The following is a 23,447-nucleotide window of genomic DNA, read 5'->3' on the forward strand; positions in this document are numbered from 1 at the left end:
CCTGAGCCGAAGGCAGACGCTTAACGACTGAGCCACCCAGGCGCCCCCTAAATTTTATTTATTTATCTGACAGAGAGAGACACAGCAAAAGAGAGAACACAAGCAGGAGGAGTGGGAGAGGGAGAAGCAGACTTCCCTCTGAGCAGGGAGCCCTATGTGAAACTTGATCCCAGGATCATGACCTAAACTGAAGGCAGACACTTAACTGACTGAGCCACCGAAGTTCCCCTCAATTTTAGAATTTTGAATTGAAGTCCAATTTGTTGATATATATATATCTTTTTAATTTTTTAATTTAAAATTTTTTTTTTTTTGACAGAGTGCAGGGATAGCGAGAGAGATCACAAGCGGGGAGGAGAGGGAGAAGCAGGCTCCCGCCGAGCAGGGAGCCCGACGCGGGGCTCGGTCCCAGGACCCTGGGATCATGACCTGAGCCGAAGGCAGATGCTTAACCGATTGAGCCACTCAGGTGTCCCCAGTATCACAGTTTGTAAGGCGGCACACCTGGTATTAGAACATCATCCTGTTTGTGTTCTACTGTGAGATCTCTCCACTCACTAGAACTCAAGTCACATTTCTGCCTACCTTGGCTGAGTTGCCCAGGAAATAAGATCCTTCTCTATGTATGTGAATTCTCTCTTGTAGGGAGTGAAAAAAAATATTTTTATTACCATGTCAGAAGGCGAATTATTGGAAATGAAAGTATAAGTTGGAAGCTAAATGTAACAAATTAAATATGTTTTTTAAAGATTTTATTTATTTATTTGACAGAGAGAGACACAGCAAAAGAGGGAACACAAACAAGGGGAGTGGGAGAGGGAGAAGCAGGCTTCCCCCCGAGCGGAGAGCCCGATGTGGGGCTTGATCCCAGGAGCCTGGGATCATAACCTGAGCCGAAGGCAGACGCTTAACGACTGAGCCACCCAGGTGCCCCCAAATTAAATATTTTATAATTCAATTCAAACAGCTCTTTTATAAGGTGGTTGGAGTATAAGGTTGCTAGGTTATGTAAAGTCCTTGGCATATTGCAGACACACCAGAAATGTGCATTTTCTTTCAGTATTCCATTCCTCGAGAATTCCTAAGTGCTCTGTTTAACATTTTTGTGTCAGTCGGCATCAGAGAGATTCTCATTCAGTGACTGTATCTTAGTATGTCCTTTCTCTTTTGACCACACTCAGGTTTTCTTCACCTCTAGAAATCTGGGCACATATCTTTTCACTGTTCTCTCCCACTTCTCCTTTATCACATAGCTTTTAGGTGTTCTTCCTTTTCCCCTGTTAAACTTTTTCATTCCCTTTCTATTCACTGACTGATCACCACCTGAGACTGATCACCACTGAGACTCACTGGTGTGACTTTATTTTATTTTTTTCTGTTTAGTAAACTATCTACTAAGCTATAAGAAGATACTGGGGACTTCCAGCCTCCTTGATGTGAAGCAAATGACAACTTTGGGATGTCAGTTTCTGTAGCCACAGGATACGTGTAATAAGATACGTTATGTTTTCCTCCAACAAATCCTGTGAAGAATCCGGTCTCAGGGTTGTGGTTTTAAGTGTCTTGTGTATAACTTCATTTTTCACTTTTGACGAGAGCCCGGAATTCTCACAAGGATTGGTGATCGGCATAATCAGGAACAGAGTGTACAAATAAGTTCTGCTGAGCTCAAGGGTGGTGAGGTAGGTGGGGCAGGATAAAACACTTACCAAAACATCTGGCAATCTTTCCGTAGGAAGTGGAAACTGAAACAGTAGGAGTAGAGGTTACAAAGAAGTGTCTTGAAGGCAAACCTCTGGAAAGTAATCTTACCCTACACGTATGATACCTTGTTTTCATCTTGTGATAATGCAAATATGTAGAGGAATGTCACTACAGAAGTTTAGTTATTTCTTAGAAAAATGATTTGATACAATTTTGCTATTAAAAATAACAAAGCAAAAATCGTTCCAAGAATATTTTGGCAATGAAGAAAATTTAAATTCAACATAATGTTGTGATACCATTATGACTGGAAAGTTAAATATTTTCTTTAGAATTAATAAAAATAAATTATGTATACTCATTTATTTTCCAGATTTTCATTTTTCAATATAAAAGTTATGTTCATCTTTAAAAATGCTAAACAATTCAGAAGATAAAAAGGAAAAGTGAAAGACAACATCCTCATACCTCCTTTCCAAAGCAAGTTTCATGTTCATGTTATGCTCAGGTTCATACTATGCCAGGTTTATTGCAAAGTACTAAGGGTATAATGCCAAATATGATACGATCCCTGTTTATAAGGAAACTTAAAAGTCTAATACAACTCTTAGCTATGAAATAAGTATGATAAGGTGCCACGATAGAAGTATATACATGATACAATGGAGAGCTTGGTCACTTCTATCTGGTAGGGGTAAAGGAGATCAGGAAAGGTTTGAGGGAGGAAATGGCCATTGAGTTGAATTGACTTTAATATGTTCCACATTATATGAAAGCAAAAATGGGAGGGTTTAAGGGGTTGGGCTGACATAGTCAGACAGATACATGAGAGAAAAGCCATGGAATTCTTAAGTAACTTTGTGTTTTGGGAGAACAATAAGCAATGTGTTCTGGCTGATGTGTAGAGTTGGAGGAGGAAGAAGCTGACAAGAAGTAAGTATAGAAAATTATAAAGGGCCTATTATATTACACTCAGGTATTTTGATTCTAAGTCCATAAATTGAGCTCACGGAAGGATTTAAACAGGAAGTGACATAATGAATTTTGTGTTTTTAGAAGACCATCTAGGCTGCAATGAGGAGGATGAATTGAAGGAGTAGGAAATTGGATGAACTAATAGCTAGGTATTTCACACTAGTCTAAACATGAGATTAGAGGAATCTGAACTGAAGTAGTATGGGAATGAGGAGGAGGAATCAGATGCTGAGGAGGTAGAGTTTAAAAAATTGGCGACTGGTTAGAAGTGGGAAGACAAGGAAAGAAAAACATAGGTTGACTAGGTCCCATAGGATGTTATGTAGATAGCGCTGCTGATAACTGAGATAGAAGCTACAGGAGGAATTAAGAATGATGATGAATCCAATTTGAGTTTGAGATGCCTGGAGGAGAAGGAACGTGCAGTTGTATTTGCCCAAAGACACTTGCATATGCTGCATGTGGGGTGCAGGTAAGGATTCTGAGCTACGTTTGTATGTGAGAATTGTTGACATTTTGGTAAGAATTAAACTTTCTGAGAATGAGCAAGAGGATGAACGCGTAAAATGAAAAGCCAAAAAGCCCAAAGGAATAGAGTATCAAGGAGAGAATCTTAGGCAATATACCAACTGAGGGGAGGGATACTGAGAGATTTCAATAAAAGCTACTAAGAATGAATGGCAGACAGTGGTAGAAGTGGACCAGGAGAGAGAGACATTAAGGAAGCCAAGAAACAATAACTTCATGTGAGACGGAAAAGTCAATGGTAACAAACAGTGAATTTTAAAAATAATAAGCAATAAATACTGCAGAAATTTCAAGTAAAAGGAAGGTTAAAAACAATTTATTGTTTTAGCAATAAGGAGAAAAATAGATTATTGGTGATTTTTAATAGCAGGTGTTTGAAAGTTAAATAGGAAAATAAATAATTTGTCATTTTGTTTTTTTTAATTTCTTTCTTTTTGAGAAACCAGCTATAAAGAGAAAAGATAAAGTGTTAGACCTGATGTATTATGAGTTTGTGTGAATGTATTTTAAAATTATTTTTTAAGATGTGAGATTCTAGGGGCGCCTGGGTGGCTCAGTCGTTAAGCATCTGCCTTCGGCTCAGGTCATGGTCCCAGGGTCCTGGGATCGAGCCCTGCATCGGGCTCCCTGCTCAGCGGGGAGCCTGCTTCTCCCTCTCCCACTCCCCCTGCTTGTGTTCCCTCTCTCGCTGTGTCTCTCTCTGTCAAATAAATAAATAAAATCTTTAAAAAAAAAAAAAAGATGTGAGATTCTAACTCAATTGCAGCTTGAAAAGAAGTACAGCAAAAGTGCATCACGGTAATAATATATCAGGGAGAGAAAGAATAAAATCACTGATAAGCTAAAATTCCTACTGAAGACTAAATATAAACCTATCAAAAGAATATGAAAACCTATTTGGGTTTAAGAAAAAAATAAAAACCCTTTAATAATAAATTCAAGTTCTACTTTCCCCCTACTTACATTAATTACAGTACTCTCAAATTTCTCTAGCTTTTTAGCTTCACTTCCTCAGCTAAAGCATAAACCCTTCATTGAAGTGTCATAGCATAAATTGATTCACATCACATCTAATTGATTCAACAAATCTTTAGTGCATACTTACTTTTTTCTTTTTGTTTTTAAAGATTTTATTTATTTATTTGACAGAGAGAGACAAAGCGAGAGAGGGAACACAAGCAGGGGGGAGTGGGAGAGGGAGAAGCAAGCTTCCTGCTTCTCGATCCCAGGACCCTGGGACCATGACCTGAGCTGAAGGCAGATGCTTAACCACTGAGCCACCCAGGCGCCTTAGTGCATACTTACTTAATATCAAGTGGTATGATAGGCACGGGAGACACTTTTTTTATTGAAGTATAGTTGACACAAAATGTTACCTTAGTTTCAGGTGTGCAACATAATGATTTGACAAGTCTATACATTATGCAGTGCTCACCACAAGTGTAGCTACCATCTATCACCATACAGCACTATTACAATACCATCCATTATATTTCCTATGCTGTTCCTTCTATCCCTTGACTTAGTCATTCCATAGCTGGAAGCCTGTACCTCCCACTCCCCTTCATTCATTTTGTCCATCCTCCCACCTGCCTCCTCTCCTGCAACCAGCCATTTGTTTTCTGTATTTATGGGGAGACCCTATTTTTAGGTGCTTTGAGAAGTGGAAGGAAGAATTTGAATCAATTATAAGTAAATGTTATGTAGTGCTATTGAATATATGTAGGAGACCACAGAAGCAAATAGGGATGAATAAGTTACGGACTGCCTTTACTCATGTGGGTATTTTTGAATGAGATGACATTTGCTCTTGTCTGTAAGACTGAGTCCAAGTTTTCAGCAGAGCAAGATGGAAACTAGTTGTGAGGACTAGATGCACAGAGATAAAAGCAGATAGATAAGAGCTAGCATTGTGCAGTGTATTAATGGGTAAAATTAAGAAAGACAAGAATTCAGAGGGAAAAGAGGAAGTGTGATTTTTGGATTGGAATTTAGAACAGGATAAGATCATTTGGGGAATCATCAGCAGATGATTCATACACAATGGCAGGGTAGATTATTGGGTTGAGGAATGGTTAGTCCTCAAAGGGAGGGGTATATGAGGGGGCATGTGGGCAGATGAGGCTAAAAAGTAGGACAGAGGGGTGCCTGGGTGGTTCAGTTGGTTAAGCGTCTGCCTTCGGCTCAGGTCATGATCCTGGAGTCCTGGGATCGAGTCCCACATCAGGCTCCCTGCTCCGCAGGGAGTCTGCTTCTCTCTCTCTCTCTGTCAAATAAATAAATAAAATCTTTAAAAAATATGAAATAAAATAAAATAAATGAAAAATAGGACGGGATCCTACTATGCAGGGTCTTATGTAGCATGCTAAGAAACTTTTTTTTTTTTTCCTTAAGGAAGAGATTAAATTTATACTTGAGAAAGTTCACCTTGGGGGTAGAGTGGAGAATGTATAATTTAAGGTGGCTATTCCTGAGATATTTCATAATAAAGAAGTGGAAAGTAGTAAGAAGTAAAACACTAGAGCCTTTCTACAATTTCATAAGGAACTGCCATAAAGGGCAAATATTAATGTGGGATTTGTTGGGAGGATAGGAAAATGATTTAAAATATTCGGATCTGGAAGGAGAGTATTAGTACTTCTGGTTCCATCACTTACTGACTATGCAAACCAAAGCAGATTAAGCAACTCTTAGGTACTGCAGTTTTTAAAAATCCAAACAAAGGTTAAAAATAGTGCCAACTTAAATAATTTTTGGATGAGTCCAATGAAACACTACAGCATACATAATACACTCAGGAGTTGTTATTATCAGAAGCTGTGTGTCCTTGGGTAGGGTAGCTCACCCCCGTAGGACTCGGTTACCTACCTGTAAAGTAGGGACCATAATAATATCTATTCATAGGGTGTTCAATGATATGAGATAATGCATATAAGGCATTTATTTTAGTAACTCAAGGAGTGTTAGCAATCGTTATTAATAGTGATGCTATTTTTAAATTATATTTCATAAATGAAACTCCCTAATTGGGATATAAAAATTGACTCAGCTAAATTTTACTATATATACCAATATATATATATTTGACTTTCTTTTTTTTTAAGATTTTATTTATTTATTTGACAGAGAGAGACACTATATTTGACTTTCTAATAAATAAATAAATAAATATATATATATATATTTGACTTTCTAATTGCCATGAATTGAAAACTTGATATTCTGGAAATAGCTTATACATTTTGGATGTATATTCCTTTGAAATTATAGGAAGAATAACACCCATTTACTTTTAGAGAGAATGAAAAGATCACATATTTGAAATAGATTCATAAGATAAAGAAAACCTGCAGTTTCACAAACACTGAAAAATACTCACAACTCATAGAACGTTGAATATTCTCCCATGAGGAGATTTATTATGTGCCATATGTGAGGATTAAGGAAACAACAGGAAGTTGCTGAAAAGACAACATTTAAAATTTAAAAATATATCCAAAAGTCAGATATCCAATCAGCAATGTCTCATGATTAAAAATATTAAAAGTAATTTCTGAAATATTATGCACTTTGTCACCAGTTTAGTCCCCAATTGTCTGAGTCCTGGTCAAGAAGAAGTATACAAAGTGTGGTGTTAAGCACAATTTAATCCTGGTTCTGCCCTTATTTTGCAATGTGGCTTTGTACAAATTATCTCAAGTTTCTTTGTCTGTTCCGGGGCTCCTGGGTGGCTCAGGTCATGATCCTTAGATCCTGGGATGGAGTCCTGCAGTGGGTTCCCTGCTCAGTGGGGAGTCTGCTTCTCTCTCTCCCTCTGCTCCTCCCCCTGCTTGGGCTCTTGATCTCTCTCTCTCTCTCTCTCCCTCTCTCTAGATCTCCCTCAAATAAAAAAAAAAAAATCTTAAAAAAAATAAAGTCTTTGTGTCTTTTCCAGCTTTTATTATGCTATTTCAGAGTCATAGTAATAGACTATATCTGGTAATATATGTTTCATTTCTCCTCGGCTCTGGGAATGGAAGTGTATAAAATTTCCCCTCTCTGATGCCTGATGAAGAGTAACTGGTCAAGTATGACAACTCTTCATCTACAAAGTTTCTTATATCTACAAAGGAATTTGTGTTCAAAACTTGACCTTAGCACTGTAGCCTTTTATAGTATAGTTAGAGTAAAAGGATACAGGAAAGCAGTGTTTTTTTTTTCTATATATATCTTATTATTCCTAAGGATGTTTATATCATTCCTTGCCCTGTCCACACCTTTTTCTAAACATGCCTCAGGAGACAGAATAGGGGTTCTCTTCCAAAAAATAAAACCACAGTAAAGCCAAGCCAAACTGAAGCACCTCCCAGGCAGCTTATTTTTCTTACTTTAGGGTGTGGGTGGTCCCTAGAGAGAGACCTCATTATGATCAAGGCACTTCGAATAAAATTTAGGGATATTGAACCTATAGTTAGGAAAATAGAGGGAAAAACAGCATCAAAAAGAAAGTTTCACTTTTCTTTTTTTCTTTTTGTTTCAGGTATAGAATTTAGTGATTAATCACTTTCATACACCAACCAGTGCTCATCACAAGTGCCCTCCTTAATCCCCATCATCTACTTAGACCATCCCCCCATTCTCCTCTCCTCTAACAACCCTCAGTTTGTTCTCTACAGTTTAAAAAAAAAAAAAATGAAACTTTCAACTCTATGGTTTTTCCATCATGGAAGCCAAGGTTCCTAGGAAATTGCCATATCTGCTGTAGAAACTCCCTAGGGTTGTGTTTTTCTGGGTCCTGAGATAAAACAAAGTGATTGTGAATATTGAGAAAGGGAGGCAGGGAGGTAGAAAGGGAAGGAGGAGGAAGGGAGAGAAGGAGAGAGAGAGAAGAGAGTCAGAGTAGAAAAATTTCCAAATGACCAGGGAAAGATGATTCATTGGAAGGGAATTTTTAAAACTTTGTTCCTTAGCAGAAGATATCATATACTACTTACATCTTCTGTCCTAGAGACAACCTTAGGAAGGATGATCTGTTTACATGGATATAATTATTATTAAATAATATTCTAATTCCTTAAGCCCATGCCCTCATTCCACAGTAAGGATTTAAGATTATTCTTTTTGATCCTTTGAGCAGAAGATCAGCATTTCTCTTGCCCCTGTATTATACAAGGAAAAGCAGGTTTCTTAAGGGATAATTTGGTTGATTTCCATGGTTGTTCTTTTACCCTCTTATTATTTATAATATTTGGCCAGGGAAATATCAATTACAAGAAGGACCGACATTTAAAAAAAAGTTTATGTCTGGGGTGTTGGGATGGCTCAGTTGGTTAAGTGACTGATTCTTGGTGTCAGCTCAGGTCATGATCTCAGGGTCTTGAGATCCAGCCCCACATCCAGCTGTGCTCAGCACAGAGTCAGCTCGAGATTCTTTCTCTCCTTCTCCCTCTGCCCTACCTGCTCTTGCTTGCTCTGTCTCTTTCTCTCAAATAAATAAATAAAATACTTAAAAAATAGTTTATGCCTTTCAGATGTGTACTAATATAAATAGGTTTGAGCAGGGGTAGATAGGCATGTAACAGATATTTATATATAGTTGACACATTCATTCAACGTTAATTGAGCTTCTTCCATCTGATGTTCTAGGTGCTAGAATCGATGTTCTTCTAGTGACTAAATAGACTATAATAACCTTCTTCAAAAGGAGCTTACTTTCTACAGCTATAAACCAGAAGAAATGGGTAAGATATATAATATATTTGATAGTAATAAGATTTATGGAGAAAAATAAAGCCATCATGGTGGTGGGTCCACATATGCACTTGTAGTTCTGAAATCTAGAACCATCCACCTACTCAAGTTTCTTGGGTTGCACAGAACTTTCAAGAGACTTAGGGTTTGGAGAGAATTTTTAGCTTAAGCTGTATTCTGCCCTCTGATCTTGTTCTTTTATGTTCTGCTGATTTGAGATACTCTTTAGGTCAATGCCTTGAGAAGTCAACAATTTCCAGGAAAATTTAGACCGAACTACATAGGTAAGCTAATTGAAGGAAATAGGGGAGAAAGCAAATATCTCTAATATCTGTTCATGATTCAGAATCTCACACAAGTCAGTGAATAGAGACTAGTATGGCTAGAAGATAAATTTAGCTGAGTCCACCTTCTGCTGTCAGAAATACTGCTGAAAGGTCAATAGATTTTTAAAAAAATCAACGAAGTTTAACTTTAGATAATCCTCTGTGCTGCTGTAAAAATTACATAGTTTAAGTCATATTAAGTTTTCACAATTTCATTCTTCATTCATTTACTCATTCAAATATGTATTCAGCCCTTATGTGCAAGGAACTAACTAACTACTTTCAGTCCTGGAAATATACTGGTGAGCAAGACAGACAATATCACTGTTTTCATGGAATGTACCTTCAATGGGAGGGAGGATATAAATGAAAACAAACACATGAAAGCCATGAAAATATTAATAATCTTATTTTTAAAAAATATATGTAAAGGGGTTATGTATTAGAAATGAACTCATGGAGCTCTTCCAAGGATGCACCTTTAAGTGGAAAGCTGAGTAGCAGGGAGTAGCCTACCAACACGTGCTCTGAGTATTAATTAATGCAGGGCAGAGGAGAGCTCACTCAAAGGTACAGGACTGGGATAAGCTTCTTTGTTTCAAGGATAAACAGAGGCCAGTGAGTAGAACACTTGAGTGAGGGGAGGGTAGTTCGGAAAAGGATGAAAGAAGTAGGTTGGGTCCAGAAGAAAAAGACTTGTAATTTTAAGTGCAAAAAAGTTATTGGAAGTTTTTAAGTTGGGAAATAACGTAACTTCAAATTTCAAATTGTGTTAAAAAGAGAAATCTGAATCTTCACGAAGAATGATTTGGATTTTATTCCAACTGTAATGCAATCCATTGAAAGTTTTTAACGGAGATAATTATTAAGAGAAAATAAGATTCACTTTTATATATCAATCTCAATGTCTGCTCCATGATTTTTCCTACTAGACTGTAAATTCCAAAGGATAGTAATCACATTTTCCATTTTTATCTTTCCCACTTACCATTCCCCATTTGGAAATAATGTGTAACAGAAACTTCTATACCTAGACTGCATTACATAAAGGACTGTGCTAAAGAGGAAAAGAATTTATATGTCTTTAATCTTTTTGTATTAGAACATGACTTCAAGGGATGCCTGGATGGCTCAGTCCGTTAAGCGTTGGCCTTTGGGCCAGGTCATGATCTCCAGGTCCTGGGATCAACTCCCATATCAGGCTCCCTGCTCAGCGGGGAGTCTGATTCTCCCTCTCCCTCTGCCCCTTCCCCTGCTTGTGTGCTCTGTCAAATAAATAAATAAAATTTAGAAAAAAAAAATTTTTTTTAAAGAACATGACTTCATTTCCCAATGAAATGAAACACAGGTCTTGGAGACACCAGTTTCTTTGAGGATGTTGCTCTCCCTTTGTTTCATTTTAATCACAATGCTAGATGCTATGTGTACCTGAGGGGATGGGAGTGGGAGGGTCTTCCTTGTCTGATATCACAGGTCGTTTAGATTAACAGTCTCACTAGGCGATGATGGGTTCACTGTTGACTCGGTAGCCTCTTCAATTAGCAGAAGGCAAACTCGTGGGGGCGTGGCACTTATTATTTAACTGTTCAAAATTGAGATCGCTTAGATCCATCCTCAAGAAACTGATGACCATGTCTCTTTATAATCCATTTTTGCAGAGATAGAAATCAAATGAATGAACAAAATCCTTATAGAAGAGGGACTTTCAACAAAGCAATCCCAAAAAGGAAACAGTCAAATGATCATTTCTCATTACTGATATGCAATTTTCTTTTCAGAAGAAGCACATATGGGGGGCGCCTGGTGACTCAGTCGTGAAGCATCTGCCTTCGGCTCAGGTCATGATCCCAGTGTCGTGGGATCGAGCCCCGCATCAGGCTCCCTGCTCTGCGGGAAGCCTGCTTCTCCCTCTCGCACTCCCCCTGCTTGTGTTCCCTCTCTCGCTGTGTCTCTCTCTGTCAAATAAATAAATAAAATCTTTAAAAAAAAAAAAGAAGAAGAAGAAGAAGAAGCACATATGGAACTCGGGGAGGTGTTTTGCGAAAGTAACAACAAATTAATTTCATCTTCTCTGATGATACGAAAAACGGTTCCCCGTTCAGGCATTTCTATGTCTTTCATAACTCGAATTTTCACACAGAGAAGGTTATGCAAACAACCTTTTAAAGATAAGGGCGATGCGTGACTTGATTCCGCAGTGGAACTGCTGGTGGCTTGGGGCTATGGAAAGGGGCGGGGCGCGTGAGGGAATCCCGCTGTGGCAGGGAGGCTTGGCACTGAGCCTCTCGACAGTGTCCTGAGGACAGAGGGAGTGTTATCTAGCCCCTGCTTACTGTTGTCCTTTCCCAGAACCAGCTCTTCTGACTTGCTGGTGGAATGCATCCAAGAGAAAGAAAAAGCGAAATCCTGCCTTTTCCTCTTTGCTCCCTGCAGAGCGCCGGCCTCCCTCTTCAGTTTGGCGTCCAGTGGCCCTGACCCTGCTGACTTTGTGTTTGGTGCTGCTGATCGGCCTGTTAGCCCTGGGGCTTGTGTGTAAGTCTGCGCCCTGACTTGGGGGAGGATCCTGGTTCTAAGGTTTGTCTAGGATGAGAAATACTTGTTATGTTTTTGGGTTTTTTTTTTACTTTAATTCTGGAGCCCATGGATAATTCAATATACCTTATTCTAAAGCACTCATTGAAATGACGAGCAGTGAAAGAAGCATTAAAATACAGCAATCATCACTTGCCAGCTAGACTTTTACATTCTGTTTGAGCTAAGCAGGTTTTATCTGTTTGTTTACATGTCAATATTTAAAATCAGCAGTTTTTGGGGGGAGTGGGGCAGGGGAAAGGCTCTGTGGAGGGGGAGGGGCAGAGAGAGTCGCGGAGAGAGAATCTTAAGCAGACTCCGCACGGAGCACAGAGCTGCACTAGGGTCTTCACCTGAAGACCCTAGGATCATGGCCTGAGCCAAAATCAAGAGTCGGATGACTGAGCCCCTAAAATCAGCAGTTTTTAATGAATGCATGATTTATCTCTCTCTCATTCTACAAAAGAGTACAGGCTGTGGTTTTTGCTCTTAGTACGCATAGCTCAGCAGCTAATACAGAGAGAAGAGATCTCATTTATATCTACTCCCTCAATATAAGGAGAGCAGAATAGGTCCTTAATTTCTACAGTATTTTTCAAAAAAGTCCAGGAAATTACAGAATCATTTCATAAAATCTTGTGAAAACCAAACAAGGAAAAATGCATGCATGTGAAAAAGTCTTTAAATTTCAAACAAGTAAAGACAAGTTCAAAAAGTAAAAAAAAAAAAAAAAAAAGGAAGTGGGTGAATTTGCTTCATGAAATTGAGACGCTACAGTAATGTTTCCTGAGCAGTTGAAGAAGGTGGCTCAAGGTGAAGAGGTTACCCTGAAGAGCAGGTCAAACATTTGGTTTTTCTAAGAAATGTTAGAACTGTCCTTTGTTATTGTAACTTTTTAAAATTAAAAAAAAAATGTTTCTTAGTGTTTCTACCATGGCCCCCCAATTTTTACTTCATTTTGATATAATTTGTTTCACAACCAGCATTCCTTTTAGGGATATAAATCAACTTTCATGATTCATGAAGGATTTCTCTACTTAGATTTAGAAATCTGGAGCTTAAACCTAAGTGTTGAAATTTTCTAGCCAAGGGATACTATGGAAATTGCTTGTTCTCACTGAGCCCAATTGTTCTCACTGAGCCCAATTTGGAAGCTATAAAACTATGGAAATGATAATATGACTATTTTAATGAATGAATTAGATAACAATATATGGTACACTGTCAATGCTCAATATAATAATCAATAGATAAATGGATTTGTGGTTTTATTAAGTAGTGGTTTAAGAGTAGACACAAAATATTTATTGAGCAGTAAATATGGTTAAGGAATTTAGTCCTGAAGTTAGAAACTGTTACTAAGATTCTACATTTTCAGATTAAAAAAACAGACTTAGAGACATTAATTTGCCCAAGGCAGTGCAATTTATTATGTGCTTCAGTTCAAATTTGAACACAGGCAAAATGAAATCTCAGAGCATGAGATCTTAAACAATACGATGTTTTGTCTTCCCCCATATGTAAAAAGTAGAAATAGAAATGAAGAAATCAGCTGTCCAGTCTGACTTGGTAACTTGGGTTAGTTTTTCAGTTCTATCAGCTTTCCAATACTCAGCAAGACAGCATTTCTCACAAGGAAGAAAGACTGGGGAATCTCTCCCGACAGCTGCAGTCTCTCCAAACCAAGAACAGGAAGCTTGCAGAAATCCTACAGCGCGTGGCTGAAAAACTGTGTCGAGAGCTCTATAACAAAAGTGGAGGTGAGTCCTGATCACTAAGCTGCCTCTGCCCTCAGGCTAGCTGTTATTATAGAACTGACTTTCCCATCCGTATGCCTGGGAGTCACAAGTTATTTAGTTAGTTGTCAGGCAAACTTCATGAAGAATTTGGGCACCCAGGTCAATCCCCAGTTATTGGGATCATTTAGCTCAGATAGGTCTGTGTTGTAATACATAAACGGATTCTTCAAATTCAGACATTTTAAACAAAAAAAAACCCAATTAACTTCAAATAACCAAAATAACACTGCAAATAAATAAAACACAGGGTTATTTCTCAATTTACCTAGGTACACAAAGACCTAACAGTAGTATACATTTCATAATGCGTTCATAATTTTTTTTCCCCTTAAGAAGTTAATGAGCCATGAAAGTTCTCACATTTTAAGAGTTATATGGGATCAGGTTAAAAATACTGATGAACGGAATCAAATTATAGGTATTTAAATCCACTGTGCCTTGTCTGGGTATCATAAATTGGCATTTCAATAATGATGACAATGCCGGTGGAAGATGAACCATGCTTTGATAACCACCTCTGGACAAGACTAGACGCATTACCTCATTCCTGTGCCTTTTCCTCCTGTCTTTTTTTGGGTTTCATAGTGTCTAACTCTATTCATGTTAGCCTTCTCTTCTGTTCTGCTTATCTTGCATGCATAGGAAGCAACATACATTCGAAGTTGTCACTTTTTATTTGTCTTTCAGGGACTTGAAATTAGGATGAATCTTCCTTTCCCACACTAACCAGAAGGCCAGATTGCGTGATTACCCAGTAAAATAACACCCACAGGCACATTTCCACTTCTCTAAGTGATTCTTCCCCACATGATTAATGATCTCACTGGTCACAGTTTTCTTTCTTTTCTTTTTTTTCTTTTTTAACTTTAGTGAGGAATAATTGACACATGGAGTTGTGTATATTTAAAGTGTACAATGTGATGATTTGATATACCTATACATTATACAATGATTATCAAGGCCAAGATAATTAATACATCTACCACTTCATATAGTTTTGTTTTTCTTCTTGTGTTTCCGACAACCCACTGTATATTGTTGTCTTTGTTGGGTGCCATGTCATCAAAAGATAATCCAGGTTTCTCTGAAACCAGTGGTCTCTGGAATTTACATCTAGTTGTATAAAGACAAAAAGAAAGCTGTATATACAAATAAACTATATTTTGTTTAAATATAAAATCTAACATGCAAATGTATTAATGATATCCCTATTCCCATGAAAATGTTCATATACCTTTGGTTTGATGTTAGTTCTCAGTGTTATCCTGCTGCTTTCCCTTTCTTTCCCATTATCCATCCATCTACTCTTCCACACAAGGTAAGATTTACTGATGCATGCCATGCAAAGCATACACAGATTTCTCCCTTCATAGACCTCTTACTCAATTGGGGTAGTGGTAATAAATCAATTTAAAAAGGTAAAATAAGATGATCAACTTGTCCCAGTTTGCTCAAAACTCTTCCAGTTTTAGTATTAAAACTCCTACATTTTGGGAAAGCCTAGGTTTCAGACATGCAAGAATGGTTGGTCAAATTAAACATAGTATGTAAGAAGGTAATCAATCCTATGGAAAATAAAGTAGATATGGTATGAGGCATCAGGGATTCAGGGATGGTGGGTTGCTAATTTATGTAGGGATACAATTAATTAATTAATACTTAATTCCTAATTGAGATGAGGGTATTGGAGCAAAGATTTGAAGACTTAGGGGAATTAGCCATGTAGATACATGAAAAAAGCAGAAGCCAGGTAGAGAAAACAGGAAGTGCAGGAGCCCTGAAATGAATGGAGCTGCATGTTCAGGGAACAATTAGGAGTCTGTGTGTCTGGAGCAGAGTGAAGGAGGAGAGGACTGATAGGAGATGTGGTAGTGATTATATAGGGCATTAGGTGATGTTATTAGGGATTTGGCTTCTATTTTGAGCAAAATAAGGATTCATTACAGGATCTTGAGCAGAGGAAATATAGATCTGACATGAGCATTTAAAGGCTCACTCTGCAAATATGTTGAAAATACACTGGAAGAAGGAAAAATAAAAAGAGAAATCACCTAAGAGATGGCTTTTGCAGTAATCCAGGAGAGAGATGATGTTGCCTCAAACTAGGATATTATTAGAGGAGATGAATGCATGATGGAATAAAAGGTGACATGAGAGAAATAAAGGAGTCAAGGATACTTCCAGAGTTTGGGGGCAAAGCAATTACAAGAGATGTGATCAAATGAAACGGGAAGAATTCTGTGGTTACGAGTGGGGAAGGTTAGGGATGCTGTTTTGGGCATGTTGAAGTGGAGATCTGAGTAAGTAGTTTGGTATAAGGTCTGGGCCAGAAATATGAACTGACTCACAAAGGAATCTCTCAATTATTTATTCATTTAAAACTATTTTACCTTAAGGAAGATTTCAAATATACAAAAATGCGAACAATAACATAATATTCAAGTGCATATTGACCATTCAAATTTTAACATGTTAACATTTTGACACTGGATTGTTCTTAAAATAAAGACGTTTTTATGGAATGATTGAGTTCCCATCCCACCATCAGGGAGTTGATTACAAGTCAGAACTCTCAAAGGCCCAAGGCCATGTATCCTCATCGGTGTTAAAAGCATGGCTGTCAGGGGCGCCTGGGTGGCTCAGTCGTTAAGCGTCTGCCTTCGGCTCAGGTCATGATCCCAGGGCCCTGGGATCGAGCCCCACATCAGCTCCGTGCTCGGCAGGAAGCCTGCTTCTCCCTCTCCCACTCCCCCTGCTTGTGTTCCCTCTCTTGCTGTGTCTCTCTCTGTCAAATAAATAAATAAAATCTTAAAAACAAACAAACAAACAAACATGGCTCTTAGGGACTAGTTCCTATACTTACAACCTCTACCTATTAGTCCATCTCACCCTTGACTTCTGCACTTACTTCTCTGACTTTGGTGCCCATCTTAATATCTGACACATGGAGGGGCGCCTGGGTGGCTCAGTCATTAAGCATCTGCCTTCAGCTCAGGTCATGATCCCAGGGTCCTGGGATCGAGCCCCGCATCGGGGTCCCTGCTCCGCGGGAAGCCTGCTTCTCCCTCTCCCACTCCCCCTGCTTGTGTTCTCTCTCTTGCTGTGTCTCTCTCTGTCAAAATAAATTAAAAAAAAAAAAATATCTGACACATGGAGATTTACCATTCTAAATCATACCTTGCTTAGTATATTTGTCTTTTTTTTCTAAAATTTTATTTACTTGTGTTTAGAATAAGAGAAGAGTCCATATCTTATTGGTATATATCGCATTAAAAAAATCCTTTTATAATTATATAAGAGGATTTTGAGGAAAAAATTGTGGAAGCTTCAGTTCTTTCTTAAATACAAGGCACAATGGGTTTTTGAACATGTGAAAAGTTCTTTATGAAATTGAATATCCTCTGTGTGCTGAATTATATAGGGCAAGAAGCAAGGAAGTTCTAATCATGTATTATTAGATTCCAAAGTCCATGAAAGCAGGTAGTGTCTGTTTTAATTTTTACTGTATACTCAGTACCAATTACAATTTCTGGCATATAGTGAGTATTTGGTAAACATTTGTAGTTATCATTTCTGGGCAATTAAATATCTAAAAGAAAGTACTCTAAATAATAAGAGTACTTGAATCATCAAGTACTATGTAATTTCAGGGGCAGAAAGATGGCAGACCTGGATAGAAAATAGCATTAAAATTGGCTTCTTTCCAAGAACACAGATGCAGCCCTTGTCCAGAAGAATGGAAGTGGCATGGGGACAAATGCTACCGATTCTGTAGAGAGAGCAAGAATTGGCAGGGCTGTGACTATTTCTGCATCGCTGAGAACGCGACCATGCTGAAGATAAACACACAAGAAGTGCTGGTAAGATTCCTGTTTGAATTATTCTCGAAAAAGAGGTCCTTAAAAGAGCTATACAAGAAGAGTCTAAGGAGTCAATGTGCCCAGACTTTTGCACTTACTGCAATCAAGGTCTTACTCCTATTGTTTTTAGTGATTCCCTGAGTATGTAAAAGCTGTTCTGCTCTCCAAACAAACAAACAAACAAACAACAAAAAAACACTAGAGGAAGCTCTTCAAAATCCCCACCAGTCAGGAATCAAATAAAAAATCCCTTAATTTCTTACCGCTTTTGGTTTGGGCAGGAAGGGCACGGTATTGAGGCAAGGTTAGAAAGATGAAAATAGCATTTCCTGTTCTTCCGTTATAAAAGGACAAAGCTTTTAATTGAAAAATATTTAATTAATTCATTACTATAACCTGCAGATAAATATCTTGTCCTCCAGAAGTTTATAACCTAACATAGATTAGTCGAGGCAAATATGAAAGTAAAATTATAAATTGACATATATTAAGTATATGCAGTTAAGATAAACTTTTAAAATCGTGTAATTGTTCCCACCCTTTTAAAAAATATTTATTATTGCCTTTGGATTTAATCCCTTAAGCAGTGTGACCATTATTTATTTTTCATTGTTTTAGCAGAAGTCTTGGCACAGAGTAGTTTATCAACAAAGGATTATTTAACTGAAATAAATGCCCAGCTCACTATGCAAACTCTTAACATCCTTCTAGTTACATCTTAATTCCTACCCACTTTTCTGAAATCTGTGATGAATGCAACTCTGAAGTGTCTCTCATCTACTAAAATAATATTTTTTATCCTTTCTCAATGGCTCAATTTAAGCAGAAAGGGAAGTAATTTGACTGAGACAATGTGTCCTACCATAATTATGCCCACCTGATTTTTCTTGTACTCTTTGTTTCCTCCACCTCTAGCATATACTGAGGATTCAGGTATATTATAATTGAATTGTATTATATATAAGAGTAGGAAATATTGTGATTATATAGTGATATAAGTTATATATAAGTTGTAAGTTATATAGTGATTTTGTCTCATGCACTTCAAAGAATTGTACATATTTAAGTCATTTTCATATGACTTATTTTTAGAACTTTTAATTTGAGGTGTCTACCATAAATTGGAAGTATTTTCAGCTACACTTCCTTTGATATGCCTACTAGATGACTATTGCTTAGTGATAGTTTCATATCTATTTCCAATAATCTTTTATTGAATCAACATATGGCATTAATTATCTGAAGGGTTGAGGACATAAAACAAAGTATGTATCCTTAAGGAACTCATAGTATAGTGGAAAGGAAGGACATAAAAATTGATAATTATAATAAATTTAAATAATTTATGTTAAAGAGTAAGACTGGATAGAAGGAAGTAGGTAACTAAAAAAATTTAATATAGAGGGGCGCCTGGGTCCCTCAGTCAGTTAAGTGTCTCACTCTTGATTTCAGCTCAGGTCATATCAGGGTCGTGAGATCAAGCCCCAAGTTGGGCTCCACGCCCAGAATGGAGTCTGCTTGTCCCTCTCCCTCTGCTCCTCCCCCCACCTCAAACAAACAAACAAACAAACAAACAAATAAATAAATAAATAAAATCTTAAAAAAATCAATATAGATATTAGAGAAGGAATGATATATGTGTGTATATATAAATACTATACAAAATTATAAATACACACACACACACACATATATGAAAAATTTCTCTTTCTCCCCTTCCTTGTCTGAGACGTAAATCATCCTTCCAAATTTTCTCTTACCTCTTTTTGCATTAAAGTATATTCATCATTCTTGGGGCGCCTGGGTGGCTCAGTTGGTTAAGCGACTGCCTGCGGCTCAGGTCATGATCCCGGAGTCCTGGGATCGAGTCCCACATCAGGCTCCTGGCTCAGCGGTGAGCCTGCTTCTCCCTCTGGCCCTCTCCCCTCTCATGCTGTTTCTCTCTCTCTCAAATAAATAAATAAATAAAATCTTAAAAAAAAAGTATATTCATTATTCTCTTCTCCTTCCTGTCAGTCCCTTTGCATGTATTTATAAAGATTACTTCCCCATTTTTACACTTTTCTTCCCATATTCTTCCATTTTGCAATCACCCCACCTCTCTTTATAAATCCGCCCCCCATATTTTTTTATCTAAATCTTAGTGTTTATTCTGTGACTTGAAAATAGTGGGTCATTTATAAATCTTGGTTGATGTGATTGTCGGTTTTAGAATATCCGCATATATTCAAACTTATTAAGACAAGATAAATTCTTTAGCTTGGACTGACTTCAGCACGGACACTTTTTCCCTCAAGTGTACCATCACCTATGTGGGGCAGGACTCGAGTGCTGTTCTCATATTAAAAGTGCTGGCTGGTCCTACGCATCTCTGTGTATACATAGTATAACATGTCTAAAGCTAAAGGTCTTCTTGTGTGCCTTTCACAGGAGTTTGCCATGCCTCAGAGCTACTCTGAGTTTTTCTACTCTTATTGGACAGGGCTCTCTCGCAATGGCAGCGGCAAAGCCTGGCTGTGGACTGACGGAGCCCCGTACTCCCCTGAACTGTAAGCCTTCAGAACATTTTGTGGGAAGGGCATTTAGCAGAGAGCTTGCGCTTGAGTAACTGAGTTCAACAACTTGATTCAATAAGCATTAATCAAACCTCCACTTTGTATTGGGTACTGTGTTTGTAGGAGGATGTACACAGATGTATAAAAAGAAAGCATAGTGCTTGCTTTTGAATGGCTTATAAACCAGTGAAGGAGACATACAAAATGGTAGTAAAATAGTAGGGACAGTTCTCTGTCTGGAAGCTTTCAGGGTTTTTATTTCAGGACTGATGTCCCTTGGAGCATTATTAAGTATTTGGGATTCGCTGACGGGGGAAGGGGGAAGACAGAGACCGAGAGAGAGAGAGAGAAAAGAAGGAAGAGGAGGAAGAGGAGGAGGAGGGGAAGAGATCTTTTATGGCTGAATAAACTGAAACCCAGGTCGTGATGGTACCTTGCCTAAGACCACACAACTTCACAACTTTACCAGTACCCAGAGATAATGCAAGACCTCAGATTTCTTGGCTTCCTGTGCAGTGTAATAGGGAGCACATCTTTAGAAGTACAGTTTTGGAGGGGCACCTGGGTGGCCCAGCTGGTTAAGCATCTGACTCTTGGTTTGGGCTCAGGTTATGACCTCAGGGTCCTGCACTCAGTGCAGAGTCTCCTTGTCCCTCTCCCTCTACTCCTCCCCCCACTTAGGCTCCCTCTCTCTCTCTCTCTCAAATAAATGAAGAAATAAAATTTTTAAAAATACAGTCTCTGAGAACAGATTTACTGAGGTTATAAGGAGCAATATTATCAAAAATTGGTTTTACTTAGGGGCGCCTGGGTGGCTCAGTTGGTTAAGCGACTGCCTTTGGCTCAGGTCGTGATCCTGGAGTCCCGGGATCGAGTCCCGCATCGGGCTCCCTGCTCGGCGGGGAGTCTGCTTCTCCCTCTGACCCTCCCCCCTCTCATGTGCTCTCTCTCTCAAATAAATAAATAAAATCTTTAAAAAAATAACTAAATTGGGGGCGCCTGGGTGACTCAGTTGGTTGGGCGACTGCCTTCGGCTCAGGTCATGATCCTGGAGTCCCAGGATCGAGCCCCGCATCGGGCTCCCTGCTCAGCGGGGGGTCTGCTTCTCCCTCTGACCCTCCCCCCTCTTGTGCTCTCTCTCTCTCTCTCTCTCAAATAAATAAACAAAATCTTAAAAAAAAAAAAAAGAAAATCTTTAAAAAAAAATTGGTTTTACTAATGTGAGTATTTAGATAAGATTGTGCATGATATCTTTTGAAATAGGTAAATGGAATATCTATTCTAAAATATAATTACAGTTTGAAGCCATGTTTGGACAGACACCTTTCTTCTCTGTAGATCATACGGAATTTATTCTCCCAGGAGATAAGACATACTTCATGTAATCATTTTTATTTTATAGTAAATTAAACTGAGTCACAGAGAAAGTAGATGATTTTTCAGATGATGGTAAAATATGATAAATTTGGATTATAGCATACCTCTTAGTTTTACTTACAAACAGTTTTTGTTGTTGTAGATGAACTGATGCTTCTAAGAACAAGTATGGAAATTGAGGGGCTGAAAAGAAAGAGCTTGGTGACCCCATCTCTCCAGTAAATTCCTTCTGCGTATCTATTCTATAATTTTATCGAGTTAGGAGTACTCCCTATGTACTTTCTGGGTATTTAACATTTCATTTTAGAAGCAAACTATGATTCAATGAACCTTTTTTTTTTTTTCTTTAAGGTTTGAGATTATAATAGATTTTACTAGCCTAAGAAGCAGGGACTGTGTGACCATCCTCAATGGAAAGGCTTTCTCGAAGGACTGCAAAGAGTTGAGGCGGTGTGCATGCGAAAGAAAGGCGGCCATGGTGAAGCCCGAGAGCCTCTATTAGCTTCCCTGAGCCATTATATGGAGGTGATGGACTCTCCCACCATAACTGCAATGTCAAGCTCCCCTCAGGGAGACTGAAGATCAGAACAGAAGTCAATCTCTTTATGTGCAGTTGTAAGAGTTTGGTTTCAGTTCCTATTTTTCCCCATGTGACCATATTTATACAACAATTCAGCATAAAGGTTGAGCCAAGCAAAGTCAATGCAAAGGATATTTGAGACATTGGAACATGGAAAAAAAAAGTTAGGAAAAGCAATTTTTCTGACTGGTGCAAGAAGGATTTTCATGCTTCCTGTTCAGGATCCCCAACACTCCTGAGCTTGGGTTCATGCATATATTTACCAGTCACAAAGACATCCGATGTGCCAACAACCAGTCTCAGAATCTCATAAAGTTGTAATCCACCTTCTTGACTTAGAGATCACGTCTAGTGTTCTTCCTTCTCAGCATCTAGTATCATCCCCCTGTTTCCACGTCTTCCTTCATATTTGGAGAAGTGAGAAACTTACTGAAGTAGAGGAAATAAATGTACGTAACATTCTTTGCCCCAAAGGTCAAGTAGTCTGTGAGAAATTAGCAATCATTTCCTATACTGTGCTCCTAAATACATAATTAATTCTTTCTGTTTGCTTCACTCCATATTTTTCCCTTCCTAGTCTTTCAATAAAGCCCCTACCTGCCATGTCAATGGGCTGCTTTCCACTGGGATAATTCTCTTAGTTAGAATCTTAACTTCTTACGAACGTACCTCCCCATATCCATTGAGAACTCCAACAATTGGGACACCTGGGTGGCTCAGTCAGTTCTTGATTTCAGCTCAGGTCGTGATCTGAGGGTCCTGGAATCGAGCCCTGCTTCGGGCTCTGTGCCGAGTGGAACCTGCTTAAGATTTTTTGTCTGCCTCTCCCTTTGCCCCTCCCCACTCATGATCTCTCTCTCTCTAAAACAAACAAACAAACAAACAAACAAACAACTCCAATGATTGTGTCCTTTCCCTAGGAATTTCTTCCAGGAAAGAAATATTCTCAGCTCAGTTCCATATCCAAATTACTGTCCCTGATGCTCCCTTCAGCAATACTGAAGACCAGAGCAAAAGTCAGTCTCTTTATGTGGGTCTATAATAGTTTGGTTTCAGCTCCTATTTTCTTCCATTTGATCCATGTTTATACCTTTCAGGTACTGAAGATTTAATAATAATAAATGTAAATAATGTGAAATGTGTGTGACGGAGAATAGATTTGTGATTTGGGGACAATTTCAGTGTGGAGATGCTCTTCAAAAGTGATAGCAATCTGTGTTCTGGTTGTTTGTGCCTTACAGAGAGTTTGTAGGGACTCTACAAGAGTACTGATTATTTGATTATTTGAGGGATAAGTCTTTGAGAAACATGCTGTCTTCAAGAAGATGATTTTAATACTCTCCTGAGATGAAATCCTTTGAGGCAAGTTTGTCATTAACACATAGCTAAAGATGAGTAAATACAATCTTAATAGGGTGAGTTATCCAATAAGGTCATGGAAA

The 23,447-nt window shown here is 38.3% G+C and overlaps 1 protein-coding gene across 5 annotated transcripts in view; it reads left to right on the forward strand.

Annotated features, from left to right (window-relative positions):
* CLEC1A (C-type lectin domain family 1 member A) overlaps positions 1–22,705 on the forward strand; it is a 24,023-nt gene extending 1,318 nt beyond the window's left edge. The window contains exons 1-6 of one of the 5 annotated variants that reach the window (XM_035028247.1): positions 2,110–3,151; positions 11,697–11,795; positions 13,418–13,594; positions 17,342–17,493; positions 19,924–20,042; positions 21,777–22,705. In XM_035028247.1, coding sequence (XP_034884138.1) covers positions 3,139–3,151; positions 11,697–11,795; positions 13,418–13,594; positions 17,342–17,493; positions 19,924–20,042; positions 21,777–21,927 — 711 coding nt within the window. In that variant the 5' untranslated portion in view covers positions 2,110–3,138 and the 3' untranslated portion in view covers positions 21,928–22,705. Of the gene's footprint in view, positions 1–2,109; positions 3,152–11,612; positions 11,796–13,417; positions 13,595–17,341; positions 17,494–19,923; positions 20,043–21,567 lie in introns of those variants that run through there. The other 4 variants (XM_035028245.1, XM_035028246.1, XM_035028243.1 and 1 more) reach the window with 4 other exon arrangements.
* Positions 22,706–23,447: the final 742 nt, after the last annotated feature.

The sequence above is a fragment of the Mirounga leonina genome, unplaced genomic scaffold (assembly GCF_011800145.1).
Source record: "Mirounga leonina isolate KUSES-001 unplaced genomic scaffold, KU_Mleo_1.0 Mir_201, whole genome shotgun sequence".
Classification (NCBI taxonomy): Eukaryota; Metazoa; Chordata; class Mammalia; order Carnivora; family Phocidae; genus Mirounga; species Mirounga leonina.